The sequence below is a fragment of the Haliotis rufescens genome, unplaced genomic scaffold (genome assembly GCF_023055435.1).
Source record: "Haliotis rufescens isolate VD_foot unplaced genomic scaffold, xgHalRufe1.0.p SCAF_11, whole genome shotgun sequence".
NCBI lineage: Eukaryota > Metazoa > Mollusca > Gastropoda > Lepetellida > Haliotidae > Haliotis > Haliotis rufescens.
In genome coordinates, this window is record NW_025963791.1 from 15,251,818 (window position 1) to 15,268,307 (window position 16,490).

Genomic DNA, 16,490 nt, shown 5'->3' on the forward strand with positions numbered 1-16,490 from the left:
TGGGACATAATGACTGACAGGAGATGTCTGTGTTGGATATAATGACTGACAGGAGATGTCTGTGTGGGATATAATGATTGACAGGAGCTGTCTGTGTGGGATATAATGACTGACAGGAGCTGCTTGTATAGGATATAATGAGTGACAGAAGCAGTCTGTGTGGGACATAATGACTGACAGGAGCTGTCTGTGTGGGATATAATGATTGACAGGAGCTGTCTGTGTGGGACATAATGACTGACAGACGCTGTCTGTGTGTGATATAATGACTGACAGGAGCGTCTGTGTGGGATATAATGATTGACAGGAGCTGTCTGTGTGTGATATAATGACTGACAGGAGCTGTCTGTGTGGGATATAATGACTGTAGCAGCTGCAACACCAAGCCATAGAGCATTTACTTTTACACAGACCACATCAACCTACATTGATTTCAGGTCAAAATTGAGCTCAAGTAACCAAAGAAACGACTAAGTGGATCTGGCAGGTCAGGCTCTGTGACTTGGTTGACTGTGTGTCATCATACCCCAAAGGCACAGGGCGTTGCTCATTATAACAATCACTGGTTGTCTGGTCTTGATTGTCTTTACTTACATGTCACCGAGATATATCTGGCATATTGCTTACTTGTTTGTCTAGCCCAAACTAGATTATTAACAAAACAAACAATCATATAAAGTCTCAAAAGTCAACCAGCAACAGCTGTCTTTGTTATGTCAATGTAAATTTGTCATTAGAACAAAATACCCCGCAGAAATGAAAATACTATTTATTTATGCAACACTGAGAAGCTTTGGCACATCAGTGTAATCTGTATATATGACAGTAAACAGAAATTACAAACAGATATTTTATTTACAAATAACACTGTTTCACAAGGCGGAGTCTGCATCAACTGCTGATCTTTCCCAAATGATGTTGACAAAATCATGAACCAGTTTTCTACATTTTTCCAATGCAGGTGGCAATGTATGACTGAACACAAACAACAGTACCATGATAGGCCTGCATGGATACATAATAAACATGTGTACCGAGTACCAGACACCTATGCTGGTCCTGTTGGAGGTGAAGGGACACCATTTGAAATAGCCATCTTCCTGAGGCAGGGATTAAACTGACAATAAAAGTCCAGTTTCCACACTTGCCGAACTTGGCTTGAATTTCACGTCTTGATGGTAGCTCCACCAGTGGCTATTATGAGTTTTGTCCCTTCTTAGTCTCTCCTATTGACAATCAGATTTCACCTATCATATTACTTGCATTTGCTTCACTCAAAATGGCAGTGCCCAGTCAAGACGATCTGATCGATAATATGATCCATATTGTAATATAACGGGTCTTACCTCACCCCGTGCATGAAATTACTTGAGCACCTTGTTTAATAACATGAAAAGATTTGGAAAATTTTTGTTGACACGGAATTGACAGTATGCATACTTTGCAAATACTGCAATCGACCGAAATTGGCAGGCTGGTTTACGAACCAGATGTTGAATTCGTTATGTGATTTTGATTGGACTATGCATAGACTTGTTAGTCCAGCCAAATGATAACTCTCAAATTCCAGCCTAGTTCAGCAAGGGTGGAAACTGGACTTTTATAGTCAGTTAACACCCTGGCCTCGGGAAGATGGCAGCAGCATACTTCACATACTTTTGAAAGTATAATAGATCATCATGCAAGTGTAAATGTATTACAACATGTTAACAAACTTATTTGTGATATATATATATATATTCTAACAAAAGTAACATGACTAGTAAACCAAATGTATGTTACTTGTGATCACAAAATGCTCCATTTAAAAAATCTGTATCCATACTTGCTTATGAGTACTAGGGGTGACAATTGCAGGCAGTTTAACCACTGAAATGAGAATAGTGAAATAGTTTGAGTCTTTTTACTTCCCGAAACTGAGATTTCCTGGCTTTCCTTGGCATGATGTTTGTTTGTTGTTTAATAAATCAGCAATATTCCAGGGATCGGATGTACAGACTGATAACAAACACAGATACTGAACAAAAAAAGTTAGGTATAATATTTTTGGGGATATTTTTATGAAATATCCTCAATAATGTTAATGATCCCTACTGTTTTTGTTCAGTACAGTTGGTGGTTGCACTTACATATACAACACATCTGGCTTATCTCCTTCTGGGTGGTGGGGTAGCCTAGTGGTTAAACGTTTGCTCGTCACGCTGAAGGCCCGTGTTCAATTCTCCACATGGGTACAAAGTGTGAAGCCCATTTCTGGTGTCCCCTGCCATGATATTGCATGAATATTGCTAAAAGCGGCGTAAAACCATATTCACTCTATCTCCTTCTATTGTGGGAAGAATTACCAGGTGAATCTGCCAATTTGAGCTGACAAATAACAATGTTAGTTTGATCATGTTTTATTTAAATGTTCCCTCTCTCTGAACCTGAAACTTATTTGATATACACAGGAATATCAACGATATTCACATACGTAACATTCACAGATAAGGCAGGCAATAGCAGGAATTAGCACTTTCCAATACTTTCTATATTCTTTATCAACACGTCTTGATTTCAATTCACTTCATTGTTTACAAGTGATACAAGTGATCGAACAGCACTGAACTGCTGTTATCCACACACAATATAGTCAAGTAAACTTAATAGTGTCTTCATCGTCAAATGTACCTTGACAATAACCATCACTTAAGGCAGTAGTATTCTTCTCTCATGTAACCACCACACATCACTGGTGGCTGATGGTTACCCTTGGCAACATCTCATAGTTCTATATTCATATGTCATCACACTGTCCTTGTCTGCCTGACTTGTCATTCAGTCTTCTTTATAACACACACACACACACTACTTCCCACTGTAGTATTTCTGTAGCGCATCGAGGGAAGGATCGCGGCCTCGGAACCTCCGGAACACTTCACTGGCATGCACACCTCCTCCAAGTGTCAGGAACGTGTCACGGAACCTGCAAACACAACAGCAAGGAGTTTCAGAAACTGTCACTGAATCTGCATCATAACAGGGAGGAGTTTCATAAACTGTCACTGAATCTGCATCACAACAATGAGGAGTTTAAGAAACTGTCACTGAATCTGCATCACAACAACTAGGAGTTTCATAAACTGTCCATGAATCTGCATCACAACAGGGAGTTTAATAAACTGTCACTGAATCTGCATCACAACAGCGAGGAGTTTCATAAACTGTCCATGAATCTGCATCACAACAGTGAGGAGTTTAAGAAACTGTCACTGAATCTGCATCACAACAACGAGGAGTTTAATAAACTGTCACTGAATCTGCATCACAACAACGAGGAGTTTCAGAAAATGTCACTGAATCTGCATCATAACAGGGAGGAGTTTCATAAACTGTCCATGAATCTGCATCACAACAACGAGGAGTTTCAGAAACTGTCACTGAATCTGCATCACAACAACTAGGAGTTTCATAAACTGTCCATGAATCTGCATCACAACAGGGAGTTTAATAAACTGTCACTGAATCTGCATCACAACAGCGAGGAGTTTCATAAACTGTCCAAGAATCTGCATCACAACAGGGAGTTTCATAAACTGTCCATGAATCTGCATCACAACAGGGAGTTTAATAAACTGTCACTGAATATGCATCACAACAGCGAGGAGTTTCATAAACTGTCCATGAATCTGCATCACAACAGGGAGTTTAATAAACTGTCACTGAATCTGCATCACAACAACTAGGAGTTTCATAAACTGTCCATGAATCTGCATCACAACAGGGAGTTTAATAAACTGTCACTGAATCTGCATCACAACAACTAGGAGTTTCATAAACTGTCCATGAATCTGCATCACAACAGTGAGGAGTTTCAGAAACTGTCACTGAATCTGCATCACAACAGGGAGTTTAATAAACTGTCACTGAATCTGCATCACAACAGTGAGGAGTTTAAGAAACTGTCACTGAATCTGCATCACAACAGCGAGGAGTTTAAGAAACTGTCACTGAATCTGCATCACAACAACGAGGAGTTTAATAAACTGTCGCTGAATCTGCATCACAACAACGAGGAGTTTAAGAAACTGTCACTGAATCTGCATCACAACAACGAGGAGTTTAATAAACTGTCACTGAATCTGCATCACAACAACGAGGAGTTTCAGAAACTGTCACTGAATCTGCATCACAACAGGGAGGAGTTTAATAAACTGTCACTGAATCTGCATCACAACAACTAGGAGTTTCATAACATGTCATAAACTGCCTTTCATGGATTCCCAAGGCACAATGTGCGAAAGCCTTTCATGGATTCACAAGGCACAATGTGTGAAAGCCTTTCATGGATTCCCCAGAACAATGTGTGATATATTCATAGGCAGTTAACCGTTATCAATACAACGGTACAATCCTGTACAATAGTTGACGGCATGCCACATGGCTCACTGTAACTAATGACACAACACAACAGTTCTAACCTGTTCCCAATGGCTGACAACTTTTCTTGGTCTTGGAGACCTACTTCCTCAAATGCTTCAAACACATCTGCTGCAATCATCTGAAATGATACATTTTATTACACATTGACGACTATTGTGACAGATACTAACATAGTTTCTAGACTACCATGACTCTGTCTCTAAGCTTAACAGTGTGGAGTCAATCCATTTAATTACATGATCAGCAACGATATAACTGATCCTTCTGCACATCGGTGTTATTGGATACAAAGTGTATTGTAATGTAACTCTGTTCTAATTCCTTAGATGTGATTCATTTTAATTCTTAATTTACTATCATATAATATCTTGGAAATTTTAGTATAAATTGTATATTTATATACATATCCTATCTCACACATATCTTCTTCACTGATCCTATATCATCTAATCTTATTTTATTAACAGTTATATACAATCATACATTAAAATTAATCAATGGTCATATCAAGTCTCTGACATGCCATGGTGTGTGCATGGTGGACAAAATGTACCATTGAACTGATTTTAAACAGTCTCATACTGTTGGTCGTCATTTTGGCTGTCACGTTTCAAAATGAGTGAGTGAGTGAGTGAGTGAGTGAGTGAGTGAGTGAGTGAGTGAGTGAGTGAGTGAGTGAGTGAGTGAGTGAGTGAGTGAGTGAGTGAGTGAGTGAGTGAGTGAGTGAGTGAGTGAGTGAGTGAGTATGGTTTTACACCACTTTCAGCAATATTCCAGCAATATCACAGTATGGGACACCAGAAATGGGCTTCACTCATTGTACCCATGTCGGGAATTGAACCTGGGTCTTTGGCATGACGAGCGAATGCTTTAACCACTAGGCTACCCGACTGCCCCATTTCAAAATGGAAACCCAACATCAAAGGTGAGTTACAAAGACTGGTGACTGGTAAAATTATTTTAAGTTGCACTATAAATGTGTATAATGGATTTGAATCCCTGAAGAATCAGAACAGACTCAATAACGCCAGACACAATACATACCCACAATGGAGACCAGACAATTTTTATGGCAGAATGTATTTGTGTGAAGCACACACAAGACACCTACCTCAGACCATGTGTGTTTGTATAAACACACACAAGACACCTACCTCAGACCATGTGTGTTTGAAGCACATACAAGACATCTACCTCAGACCATGTGTTTTTGAAGCACATACAAGACACCTACCTCAGACCATGTGTGTTTGAAGCACATACAAGACATCTACCTCAGACCATGTGTTTTTGAAGCACATACAATACATCTACCTCAGACCATGTGTGTTTGTTTGAAGCACACACAAGACACCATCCTCAGACCATGTGTTTTTGAAGCACATACAAGACATCTACCTCAGACCATGTGTTTTTGAAGCACATACAATACATCTACCTCAGACCATGTGTGTTTGTTTGAAGCACACACAAGACACCGTCCTCAGACCATATGTTTTTGAAGCACATACAAGACATCTACCTCAGACCATGTGTGTTTGTTTGAAGCACACACAAGACACCATCCTCAGACCATGTGTTTTTGAAGCACATACAAGACATCTACCTCAGACCATGTGTTTTTGAAGCACATATAAGACACCTACCTCAGACCATGTGTGTTTGTTTGAAGCACACACAAGACACCGTCCTCAGACCATGTGTTTTTGAAGCACATACAAGACATCTACCTCAGACCATGTGTTTTTGAAGCACATACAATACATCTACCTCAGACCATGTGTGTTTGTTTGAAGCACACACAAGACACCGTCCTCAGACCATGTGTTTTTGAAGCACATAAAAGACATCTACCTCAGACCATGTGTTTTTGAAGCACATACAATACATCTACCTCAGACCATGTGTGTTTGTTTGAAGCACACACAAGACACCGTCCTCAGACCATATGTTTTTGAAGCACATACAAGACATCTACCTCAGACCATGTGCTTTTGTATAAGCACACACAAGACACCTATCTGAGACCATGTGTGTTTGAAGCACACACAAGACACCTACCTGAGACCATGTGTGTTTGTAGCACACACAAGACACCTACCTGAGACCATGTGGGTTTGTTTGTAGCACACACAAGACACCTACCTGAGACCATGTGTGTTTGAAGCACACACCAGACACCGTCCTCAGACCATGTGTTTTTGTATAAGCACACACAAGACACCTATCTGAGACCATGTGTGTTTGAAGCACACACAAGACACCTACCTCGGACCATGTGTGTTTGTAGCACACACCAGACACCTACCTCGGACCATGTGTGTTTGTAGCACACACCAGACACCTACCTCAGACCATGTGTGTTTGTAGCACACACAAGACACCTACCTCAGACCATGTGTGTTTGTTTGTAGCACACACAAGACACCTACCTGAGACCATGTGTGTTTGTTTGTAGCACACACAAGACACTTACCTCAGACCATGTGTGTTTGAAGCACACACAAGACACCTACCTCGGACCATGTGTGTTTGTAGCACACACCAGACACTTACCTCGGACCACGTGTGTTTGTAGCACACACAAGACACCTACCTCAGACCATGTGTTTTTGAAGCACATACAATACATCTACCTCAGACCATGTGTGTTTGTTTGAAGCACACACAAGACACCGTCCTCAGACCATATGTTTTTGAAGCACATACAAGACATCTACCTCAGACCATGTGTGTTTGTTTGAAGCACACACAAGACACCATCCTCAGACCATGTGTTTTTGAAGCACATACAAGACATCTACCTCAGACCATGTGTTTTTGAAGCACATATAAGACACCTACCTCAGACCATGTGTGTTTGTTTGAAGCACACACAAGACACCGTCCTCAGACCATGTGTTTTTGAAGCACATACAAGACATCTACCTCAGACCATGTGTTTTTGAAGCACATACAATACATCTACCTCAGACCATGTGTGTTTGTTTGAAGCACACACAAGACACCGTCCTCAGACCATGTGTTTTTGAAGCACATAAAAGACATCTACCTCAGACCATGTGTTTTTGAAGCACATACAATACATCTACCTCAGACCATGTGTGTTTGTTTGAAGCACACACAAGACACCGTCCTCAGACCATATGTTTTTGAAGCACATACAAGACATCTACCTCAGACCATGTGCTTTTGTATAAGCACACACAAGACACCTATCTGAGACCATGTGTGTTTGAAGCACACACAAGACACCTACCTGAGACCATGTGTGTTTGTAGCACACACAAGACACCTACCTGAGACCATGTGGGTTTGTTTGTAGCACACACAAGACACCTACCTGAGACCATGTGTGTTTGAAGCACACACCAGACACCGTCCTCAGACCATGTGTTTTTGTATAAGCACACACAAGACACCTATCTGAGACCATGTGTGTTTGAAGCACACACAAGACACCTACCTCGGACCATGTGTGTTTGTAGCACACACCAGACACCTACCTCGGACCATGTGTGTTTGTAGCACACACCAGACACCTACCTCAGACCATGTGTGTTTGTAGCACACACAAGACACCTACCTCAGACCATGTGTGTTTGTTTGTAGCACACACAAGACACCTACCTGAGACCATGTGTGTTTGTTTGTAGCACACACAAGACACTTACCTCAGACCATGTGTGTTTGAAGCACACACAAGACACCTACCTCGGACCATGTGTGTTTGTAGCACACACCAGACACTTACCTCGGACCACGTGTGTTTGTAGCACACACAAGACACCTACCTCAGACCATGTGTGTTTGAAGCACACACCAGACACCTACCTCAGACCACGTGTGTTTGTAGCACACACCAGACACCTACCTCAGACCACGTGTGTTTGTAGCACACACAAGACACCTACCTCGGACCATGTGTGTTTGAAGCACAACGCTGAGCTCCCTCCGTCAAAGCAGTCAGTGAAGCTACAGGGCATGTAGTCTTCCTTCACGAAGGGCAGAGGCAGACATCCTTCCCATGAACGCTGGTGGATATTAGACCAGTGTGCCTTGCTACAATACAATAGCGGCAAAATGTTTAAAAACTTCAGAAAATCCAGGAGCTCCTTGATAGATTGTATCTGTTAATTTCTTTTCTTGTATACAAATTTAGTAAAATCTAAATATTTTTTACATTTGTATACTTATCCTGCATTACTCCGTATTGCATTTACTGCTATGTTTGACAGAGAGACGAACTGTGTGAGATCCAGCTGCTGAAGAAAGTTGTCCCAACCAGCCCAGGAGGCAGCGCCCTCTCACAGTCGGCACGTGACCCGGAAGTCATGACGTCACACAAAAAGACATAACTGCTTTAAACATTACATCTGAAACTTCGTGGGGAGGTAGCGTAGCGAAAGGGAGGGCACTTAGACTTCGTAATGCAGGATAAGTATACAAATGTAAAAAATATTTAGATTTTACTAAATTTTTTAACTTATCCTGCATTACTCCGTATTGCATCTTTATCAGACGGCTTGGCCGGTGGGCATACTTGCAGATGTGAACCATATTAAACCCTCGTCAAGGTCCGATGAATCCGCACCGCATACAAGTGATGACCGGAACATCTACGACCATTCCTGTCTTCAGGAAACAAGAGTCGATGCAAAAACGAAACGCCCGAATAGGTAACCGAAATACAATGAGGCGTGTAGCCAAAATATATAACTTACCGAAGAGCGAAAGCGAAACGCAGTAGAACCTAGAGCTAATCTGAGGTGATAAACACCAGAGAGTTCGACGGGCCCCGCTCGGGGAATCGAAGAATCAGCGGCGTCGGCGGCAAAATCTACGACCAATCCCAAGAGCGAATGCGAAACGCAGGAGAGCCCTCTAGGCTGGAGGCAAGGAACACCGGTGAGGTCGACGGGCACCGCCCAGGTACCAGAGAAGCAGCGGCGTTGGCGTCGGCGCCGGTGTCCACATCTACTACCATTCCTGTCGTCAGGAAACGAGAGTTGATGCAAAAAGTAAAACCCGGATAGGTGACAGCAATAGAATGAGTCGGGTAACCCAAAACTAAAACTGACCTAAGAGCGAATGCGGAACGCAAGAGAGCCGTCTCGTCTGGGGTGATAAACACCAGAGAGGTCGACGGGCCCCGCTCAGGGTATCGGAGAATCAGTGGCGTCGGAGATAGATGACCTGTTGGGCTACAACCAGGGACCAAAACTGTGAACGCCGGCGACAACTTTCAAGGCTACATCACGGAAGTAGTGGTTGGTGAAGGCGGTGTCCGATCGCCACGAACAGGCTTCCCTGAACGACGGGATGGAACAGTATACCGTGAAGAACCAGTGTAAATACGATCGCCCTGATCTCATTTTATTTCAGGTAATAGCCTTTGGGGGGAGGGTCCAATCCGGCGGCTCATACGCTTTAAGGATGACCGCCCGGAGCCACAGGGAAAAGTATTCCGGCTGACCAACGACAGCGACGAAGGGGAGACCGGCAGAAAAAGGTGTTTCCTAGACTTGCGGCAGTCTTTAGATCGTAGAATAACCTTCAGTGCCCTTACTGGGCATAATGACGCTCATCCTCATCCTCGGCACCCGCACTGGACGAGGGGGGAGGGGACAAGGAATGATCTATCAGGCTGTCCTGGGAGTTGAGTCTTTACGCTGACGTCCCAGTACGGTCCATGATGAACGGCGCCCTGGGTACCGCATTCGAACCGGGCATGGGAGACGTCAAGGGCGTGCTGTACATGGACTCGAGCGGCAGTAGTCAAAACCAGTAGAAACACCCGTCTTCTACTTAAGGTCGTAGAAGGAAGACGAGGGGAGTGGTTCGAAGGGCGTTGAAGACCACATTCAGATCCAACGCAGGCGGTCCAAACTTGGTCTTCAGGTCTTCAAGACTGAACGAGCGCAGCCAGGCCCGTAGGTCGGGAATTTTCGTCTTTCTCCGATCGTCCGGGATGGCCAGAACGGAGTAGATGGCGACCAGGTATGTGGGGGTGGTAAGCCCTTCAACCGATGGGTGCTACACAAGTACAGAAGGAACTGATCCAGGATCTGCGGTGACGCTGTCATCGGATCCTGGTGTTTGTCAGAACAAAATGCCTGGAACAAGCATCATTTATCAGCATACAGTCCCCCTGTAGATGGACGGTGGGCTGAAGCAATAGCCTTGGTCGCTCTAGCCGAATAGCCCTTGGCTTTCTGCATGTGTGTCAGGCGTGCAGACGATAACATGCGGGTATGAGGGTGTGGCTTCTCATTCTAACAGACCGTGTGGATGGAGCAGAAGGTTGGACCACACCGGAAGTTCCAGGGGTTGTCTCTGGCTATGTTTCGGAGGTCGATAACCCAACTTCTGGCTGACCAATAAGGCGAGACCAAAGTCAATGGCAGGGGTCGAGTGGCCTGGATCTCTGAAGAACCGTGGGAGGGAGAACCGGAGTCGGAAAAGCGTACGCGCGTAATCCTTCTCAGGAACGATGGAAGGCTTCGACTGCCACAGCGGTCGTATCCGGCACAGGTGGAATGGAAGACGACAGCTGGCCACATTCAGATATGAGGCAAACAGATCTAGGGTTGGGGTGTCGACCGTTTCACATAGTCTGGCCCGAGGCGCCGGAGAGCGTGAGGTGTCGGAGAGCTTGAGGCGCCTGGAACGCCGAAGATGGTGATTCTCGGGTGCGCCGGTCGAGTTTGTGGCGCCGGGAGAGGGGCGAGAACTCTGGGTCCGCAAACACCACACTACGGTGACGTCGTCAGTGGACACGATCAACAGGGCGTGACCGAGAATGCACTGTCAGCAAGTGCCGTCCTGGATAAGCATTTATCTCGAGGCTGTTGCTGTGCCAATGGTGTTGATCTCTGGATCACAGGTGGTCACAATGTGGGCTGGCGTGGGCCACTAGCCACTGACAAGGTGGCAGGGGAGGTAGTCAGCAACAGGGGTCTGCGATTGCGTACCGTCGGTACGATTCGGAAAAAGGTGTGATCGCCTGCGAGCCAACCTCAAGTAGACGAAGTAAACCAGCTTCACAATCGACCGCCGGGGCATCGACGTAACCGGGTAGTAGGAAGTCGAGGCAATATGGCCATTGCACGAAGTAATGAGATCGTTTTCATCCCTGAAGCGGCGTATAAGTACTCCTGTTCTTATATCGAGGTGACGATGGAGGACGACAACACGATACGAGGCAGGTATGCAACAGGGGTCAGTGGGACGGCCGAGGGACTTTAAGTATCAAATCGACACTGTGTCCGGTAGTCAAGGCGGAAGATAGGAAGGTGTCGTAGTCGAAAAGATCAAACCGGACGAAGGAAGGCGATCTCTTCCATCCCTTGAACGCCTATAGGCGCTATCGTTCTTATAGCGAAGGGTTGATGAAACAAGGTTCCTCGTGACAGCCGTCGTTGGTAGAGGAGGTCTATTGTTTCCAACATCCGTGCATGGATGGACTGCGACAGGCGCCTGGTTGAGTGGTATCACCAAGCGTACAGGTAGACATGGAAACCAATCTGTAGAAATACATGGCACCCCTTGCCATGGTAAGTTGACCTAAATCCGGTCGGAGTTGTTGACAGTCCGAGTACTTGACACGTGACATGTAAATCACTCTGCGCAGTAGCCGAGAAAACCGCCTTGGAGTCGGAACTGAGGTGCAAACTCCACACACAGACAATCCTCAATGAACTGTGTGAGAGACGATCAAGTGGTGTACCCGAGTTTTGCGATAAAACACGGAACCCCATGGGCGTCGTGCAAAACCCGGGGAGCGCCGAGGAAGAGTCTCTCTCAGGAACGCTGGCGCTAGGGTAGGGTAGAACAGCGTTGATGTCTGCGATGTCGACGAAGTAAACTCTTTGTAAGTGGATGTCGTCGTCGAATCTGATACAGACGCTGTTCACATGACGCTCTGTTTCGATGGAAACCCGCAGGTCATCTCTCCGGAATCATAGCGCTTTAAACGACGGGATTATGGATAACGTCTCAGTGGGCAAGTTGAATCAGACCAACTGTCTATTGGTTGAAATGATTCCACCCAGGAAGTAGAACGATATTTACGATCCCGAAGACCGACGGGAGAGTAGCGAAAGGAGCGGCGACAGTTGTTTCACCATGCTTCTCCGTGTGACGAGTTATGAGACGGCAGCAAGAGAAGAGGGCAGTGGCGCCGGGGAGGCGATTGCCGATGATGCCCCTAAGCCGCAGTAGAAGATCGGATGGTCGGCTCGTTGATCTGAGCTTGATAAAGCTTGTTGATCTGAAGCTTGTTGAGCGCCGAAGACATCAGAGGATGCGGAGGCGCCGGAGCGCGGAGACATCAGCGGCGCCGGTGGCGCCGAGTCATCGGAGGCGCCGAGTCAACAGCTTGTCATGAACAAGTCATGAAGCTTGTTGAGCGCCGAGACATCAGCGGCGCCGAGTCATCAGCTTGTCATGAACAAGTCATGAAGCTTTTTGAGCGCCGAGACATCAGCGGCGCCGAGTCATCAGAGGCGCCGGAGGCGCCGTGTCATCAGAGGCGCCGGAGGCGCCGGGAGCGCCGAGACATCGGAGGCGCCGAGTCATCAGTGGCGCCGGGAGCGCCGCGTCATCAGAGGCGCCGTGAGCGCCGTGAGCGCCGTGAGCGCCGGGAGCGCCGGGAGCGCCGTGGGCGCCGTGTCATCAGAGGTGCCGGGAGCGCCGGGAGCGCCGTGTCATCAGAGGCGCCGAGTCATCGGAGGCGCCGGGGGCGCCGGAGACATCAGCGTTGACGGTGTTGGAGACCGTGAACAGTCGTATGTCGTGCCAGGGGAGGCAGACTCTACGTTGGGAGCGCTGGAGCCGCCGGTGGAGTAGGAGACCGTGAACGGTCGTATGTCGTGCCAGGGGAGGCAGACTCTACGTTGGGAGCGCTGGAGCCGCCAGTGGAGTAGGAGACCGTGAACGGTCGTATGTCGTGCCATGGGAGGCAGACTCTACGTTGGGAGCGCTGGAACCGCCAGTGGAGTAGGAGACCGTGAACGGTCGTATGTCGTGCCATGGGAGGCAGACTCTACGTTGGGAGCCGCCGTGAAGCTCCGCTGAGCGCTGCTGCTGTCAACGTAGGTGGGGGTCGACGAGCACGTTGAGCGAGGTGTGTCCTGGATACTCGCATGAGCTGAAGGATCACAGCTACGAATGACTGCAACATCGGCACTGCCTTGTGAAAGTACAGGGCGTCGTACAATCACGGCAGAAAGGGGCGGCCCCGACCAGATTTGTTCCCGCGGAAACAAGTGCAGCGAGGCAGAAAATCTGGAATTTAAGCAAAACATAACTATGTGGCAAAGCCACAAAGTGCGGGAAGCATAATGTGTGGCCAATCACAAAGTATGGGAAGCATAAAGTAACTCAAAAACAGTATATTTTATTAAAGTTTATGAGATAAACAAGTACGCTAAAAGGGAGCGAAAAGGCAAAGCCTTAAGCAAACACGTAACCATGTGGCAAAACCACAGAGTACGGGAGACATAATGTAACTCATAAACTTTGTATTATATTGAAGTTTATGAGAAGAAACAATTACGCTGAGAGGTAGCGAAAAGGCAAGGCTTTAAGCACACCAAAACAACATACATAAATGTAATGTATTACCCAAGCCAAAGAGAGAATTCAAAACGCAGAACACGACATTACGTGGCCACGTGGTGAATGGCCAAAATGGCGGGAAAGAAAACAAAATGGCGGGAACAACATTGCGCCCGTAAATTACTGTGACGTGAGCCACAGACGAGCGATAAACGTTACAATTTACGAATGGGAAGACCCTAAGGTCACGGCCCATATCAGGTAACAATGTAGCAGCATATAATGAATGTAGAAACACGCAAAATATAAAAAACAAATAATAAGCTTTAATTTCCACAAGGGATACAAAGTACGTCCGTCCGTGGAGGTGACAAAGCAGTTATGTCTTTTTGTGTGACGTCATGACTTCCGGGTCACGTGCCGACTGTGAGAGGGCGCTGCCTCCTGGGCTGGTTGGGACAACTTTCTTCAGCAGCTGGATCTCACACAGTTCGTCTCTCTGTCAAACATAGCAGTAAATGCAATACGGAGTAATGCAGGATAAGTTAAAAAATTATGAATATTGTTATACAATTGATAGGTGTCAGGGGGGTCGTATTGATTTTAAATAGATAATAACCCTTACAAAAATTGAAATTCCATTTAATGGGTTGAAATAAATCTGGCTCAATATACACTTATTGTATATTTATTACATGCATGTTGGCAGGTTAACTCTGTTGTTCTGTAGTTCAATGAACTCACGTGTGGTACATCTCGATGTCCATGGCAGCCTCATAAAGCTCATACATCAAGTCATATAGGTTCATGTGTTTCTGAGCTGCAAAACAAGCAACACCTCAGGTCATGCCTACCACTCACGACTCACACAACACTGACATAGCAACATGGTGAGTCTGCGGCAGCTCATCACGTTGGATACAATTTTCTAAAAGATGATTTCCCAGTTTCCAGCAATACTGTCCATTAAAAGCTGGAGATATCTAAATATGCTGTTGTTTGTTTTTTGTTTAAAGCTGCACTGCCCAATATTCTAGTTAAATGAGTTTGGTTAAATGTTGCTTTGATTGGTTGGTTGGTTTGTTGTTTAACGCCACACTCAGCAATATTCCACCTATAAGACGGCGGTCTGTAAATATTCGAGTCTGGACCAGACAATCCAGTGATTAATATCATAAGCATCGATCCACGCAATTGGTATCGATGACATGCATCAACCAAGTCAGCGTGCCTGACCACTAGATCCCGTATTGCTTTGAACAGCATTTCAGTTATCCCACTAAGCAACATTTCAGTTATACCACTAAGCAACATTTCAGTTATACCACAAAGCCACATTTCAGTTATACCACAAAGCAACATTTCAGTTATACCACAAAGCAACATTTCAGTTATACCACTAAGCAACATTTTAGTTATACCACAAAGCAACATTTCAGTTATACCACAAAGCAACATTTCAGTTATACCACTAGGCAATATTTCAGTTATACCACTAAGCAACATTTCAGTTATACCACAAAGCCACATTTCAGTTATACCACAAAGCAACATTTCAGTTATACCACTAAGCAACATTTTAGTTATACCACAAAGCAACATTTCAGTTATACCACAAAGCAACATTTCAGTTATACCACAAAGCAACATTTCAGTTATACCACTAAGCAACATTTTAGTTATACCACAAAGCAACATTTCAGTTATACCACAAAGCAACATTTCAGTTATACCACTAAGCAACATTTTAGTTATACCACTAAGCAACATTTCAGTTATACCACTGCATGTTGGCTTGAAGAAAGGGCCCTTATTCTATCTCATCCTTTAGGTCTTAAGGAGGAAGGATGTTGGACGACCGACCTACATACATGCAATTCAGATGGGCAAAACAAAACAAAAAATTTCCATAGGATGATAACAAATTGTTCATTTCTTCAAGTTCAGCATGTATGTGCACAAGGTACCTTGCAGCAGTGTAGAGACAGCTTCAGCCGGCATCTGCTGACCGGTGTGGACATTGCTACTCATGTTCTGCACCACACTCGGCACTGTGGTCCATCTCTCCAGGAACTTGGCACACACCTTCTCCGCATCCTGCTCGACGTTGTTCTGACCAGACAACTCACTGTACGGCACCTGAGTCAGCATCTGTTGCAGGCCATTGCCGAACTACACAAACAGAAAAGTATGTGAGTGAGTGAGTGAGTGAGTGAATGAGTGAGTGAGTGAGGTTAATAAGGTAGGGAAGCATTACGTTGCACAGGTCACAATTCAATACCACTTAAGTGAATCATTGGTCAGGGGAAAACATTCCAAGGATCATAATCAGGGATAAATCTACCCACGATCAGTGGATCCTGGCATGGCTGAGGGACTCTACTCTGCATAGCGAAGTGAGGCACATTAGACCACTCGGCCGCTTGTTTTTTGTTTTAGGACGTTTCCACACAAGGATCGAAAGAAGAAGGAAGACATGGTGTGAGATAGGACAAGTTTTAAACTTT

At 45.3% G+C, this 16,490-nt stretch overlaps 1 protein-coding gene across 1 annotated transcript in view; it reads right to left on the reverse strand.

Moving 5' to 3' along the window:
• Positions 1-836: 836 nt before the first annotated feature.
• Positions 837-16,490, reverse strand: part of LOC124150877 (probable cytosolic oligopeptidase A) — a 53,692-nt gene continuing 38,038 nt past the window's right edge. Inside the window, exons 14-18 of the mRNA XM_046523054.2 lie at positions 15,951-16,155; positions 14,728-14,803; positions 8,337-8,484; positions 4,461-4,540; positions 837-2,965 (exon numbers count right to left, since the gene is read on the reverse strand). Coding sequence (XP_046379010.1) covers positions 2,848-2,965; positions 4,461-4,540; positions 8,337-8,484; positions 14,728-14,803; positions 15,951-16,155 — 627 coding nt within the window. The 3' untranslated portion in view covers positions 837-2,847. The remainder of the gene's footprint in view (positions 2,966-4,460; positions 4,541-8,336; positions 8,485-14,727; positions 14,804-15,950; positions 16,156-16,490) is intronic.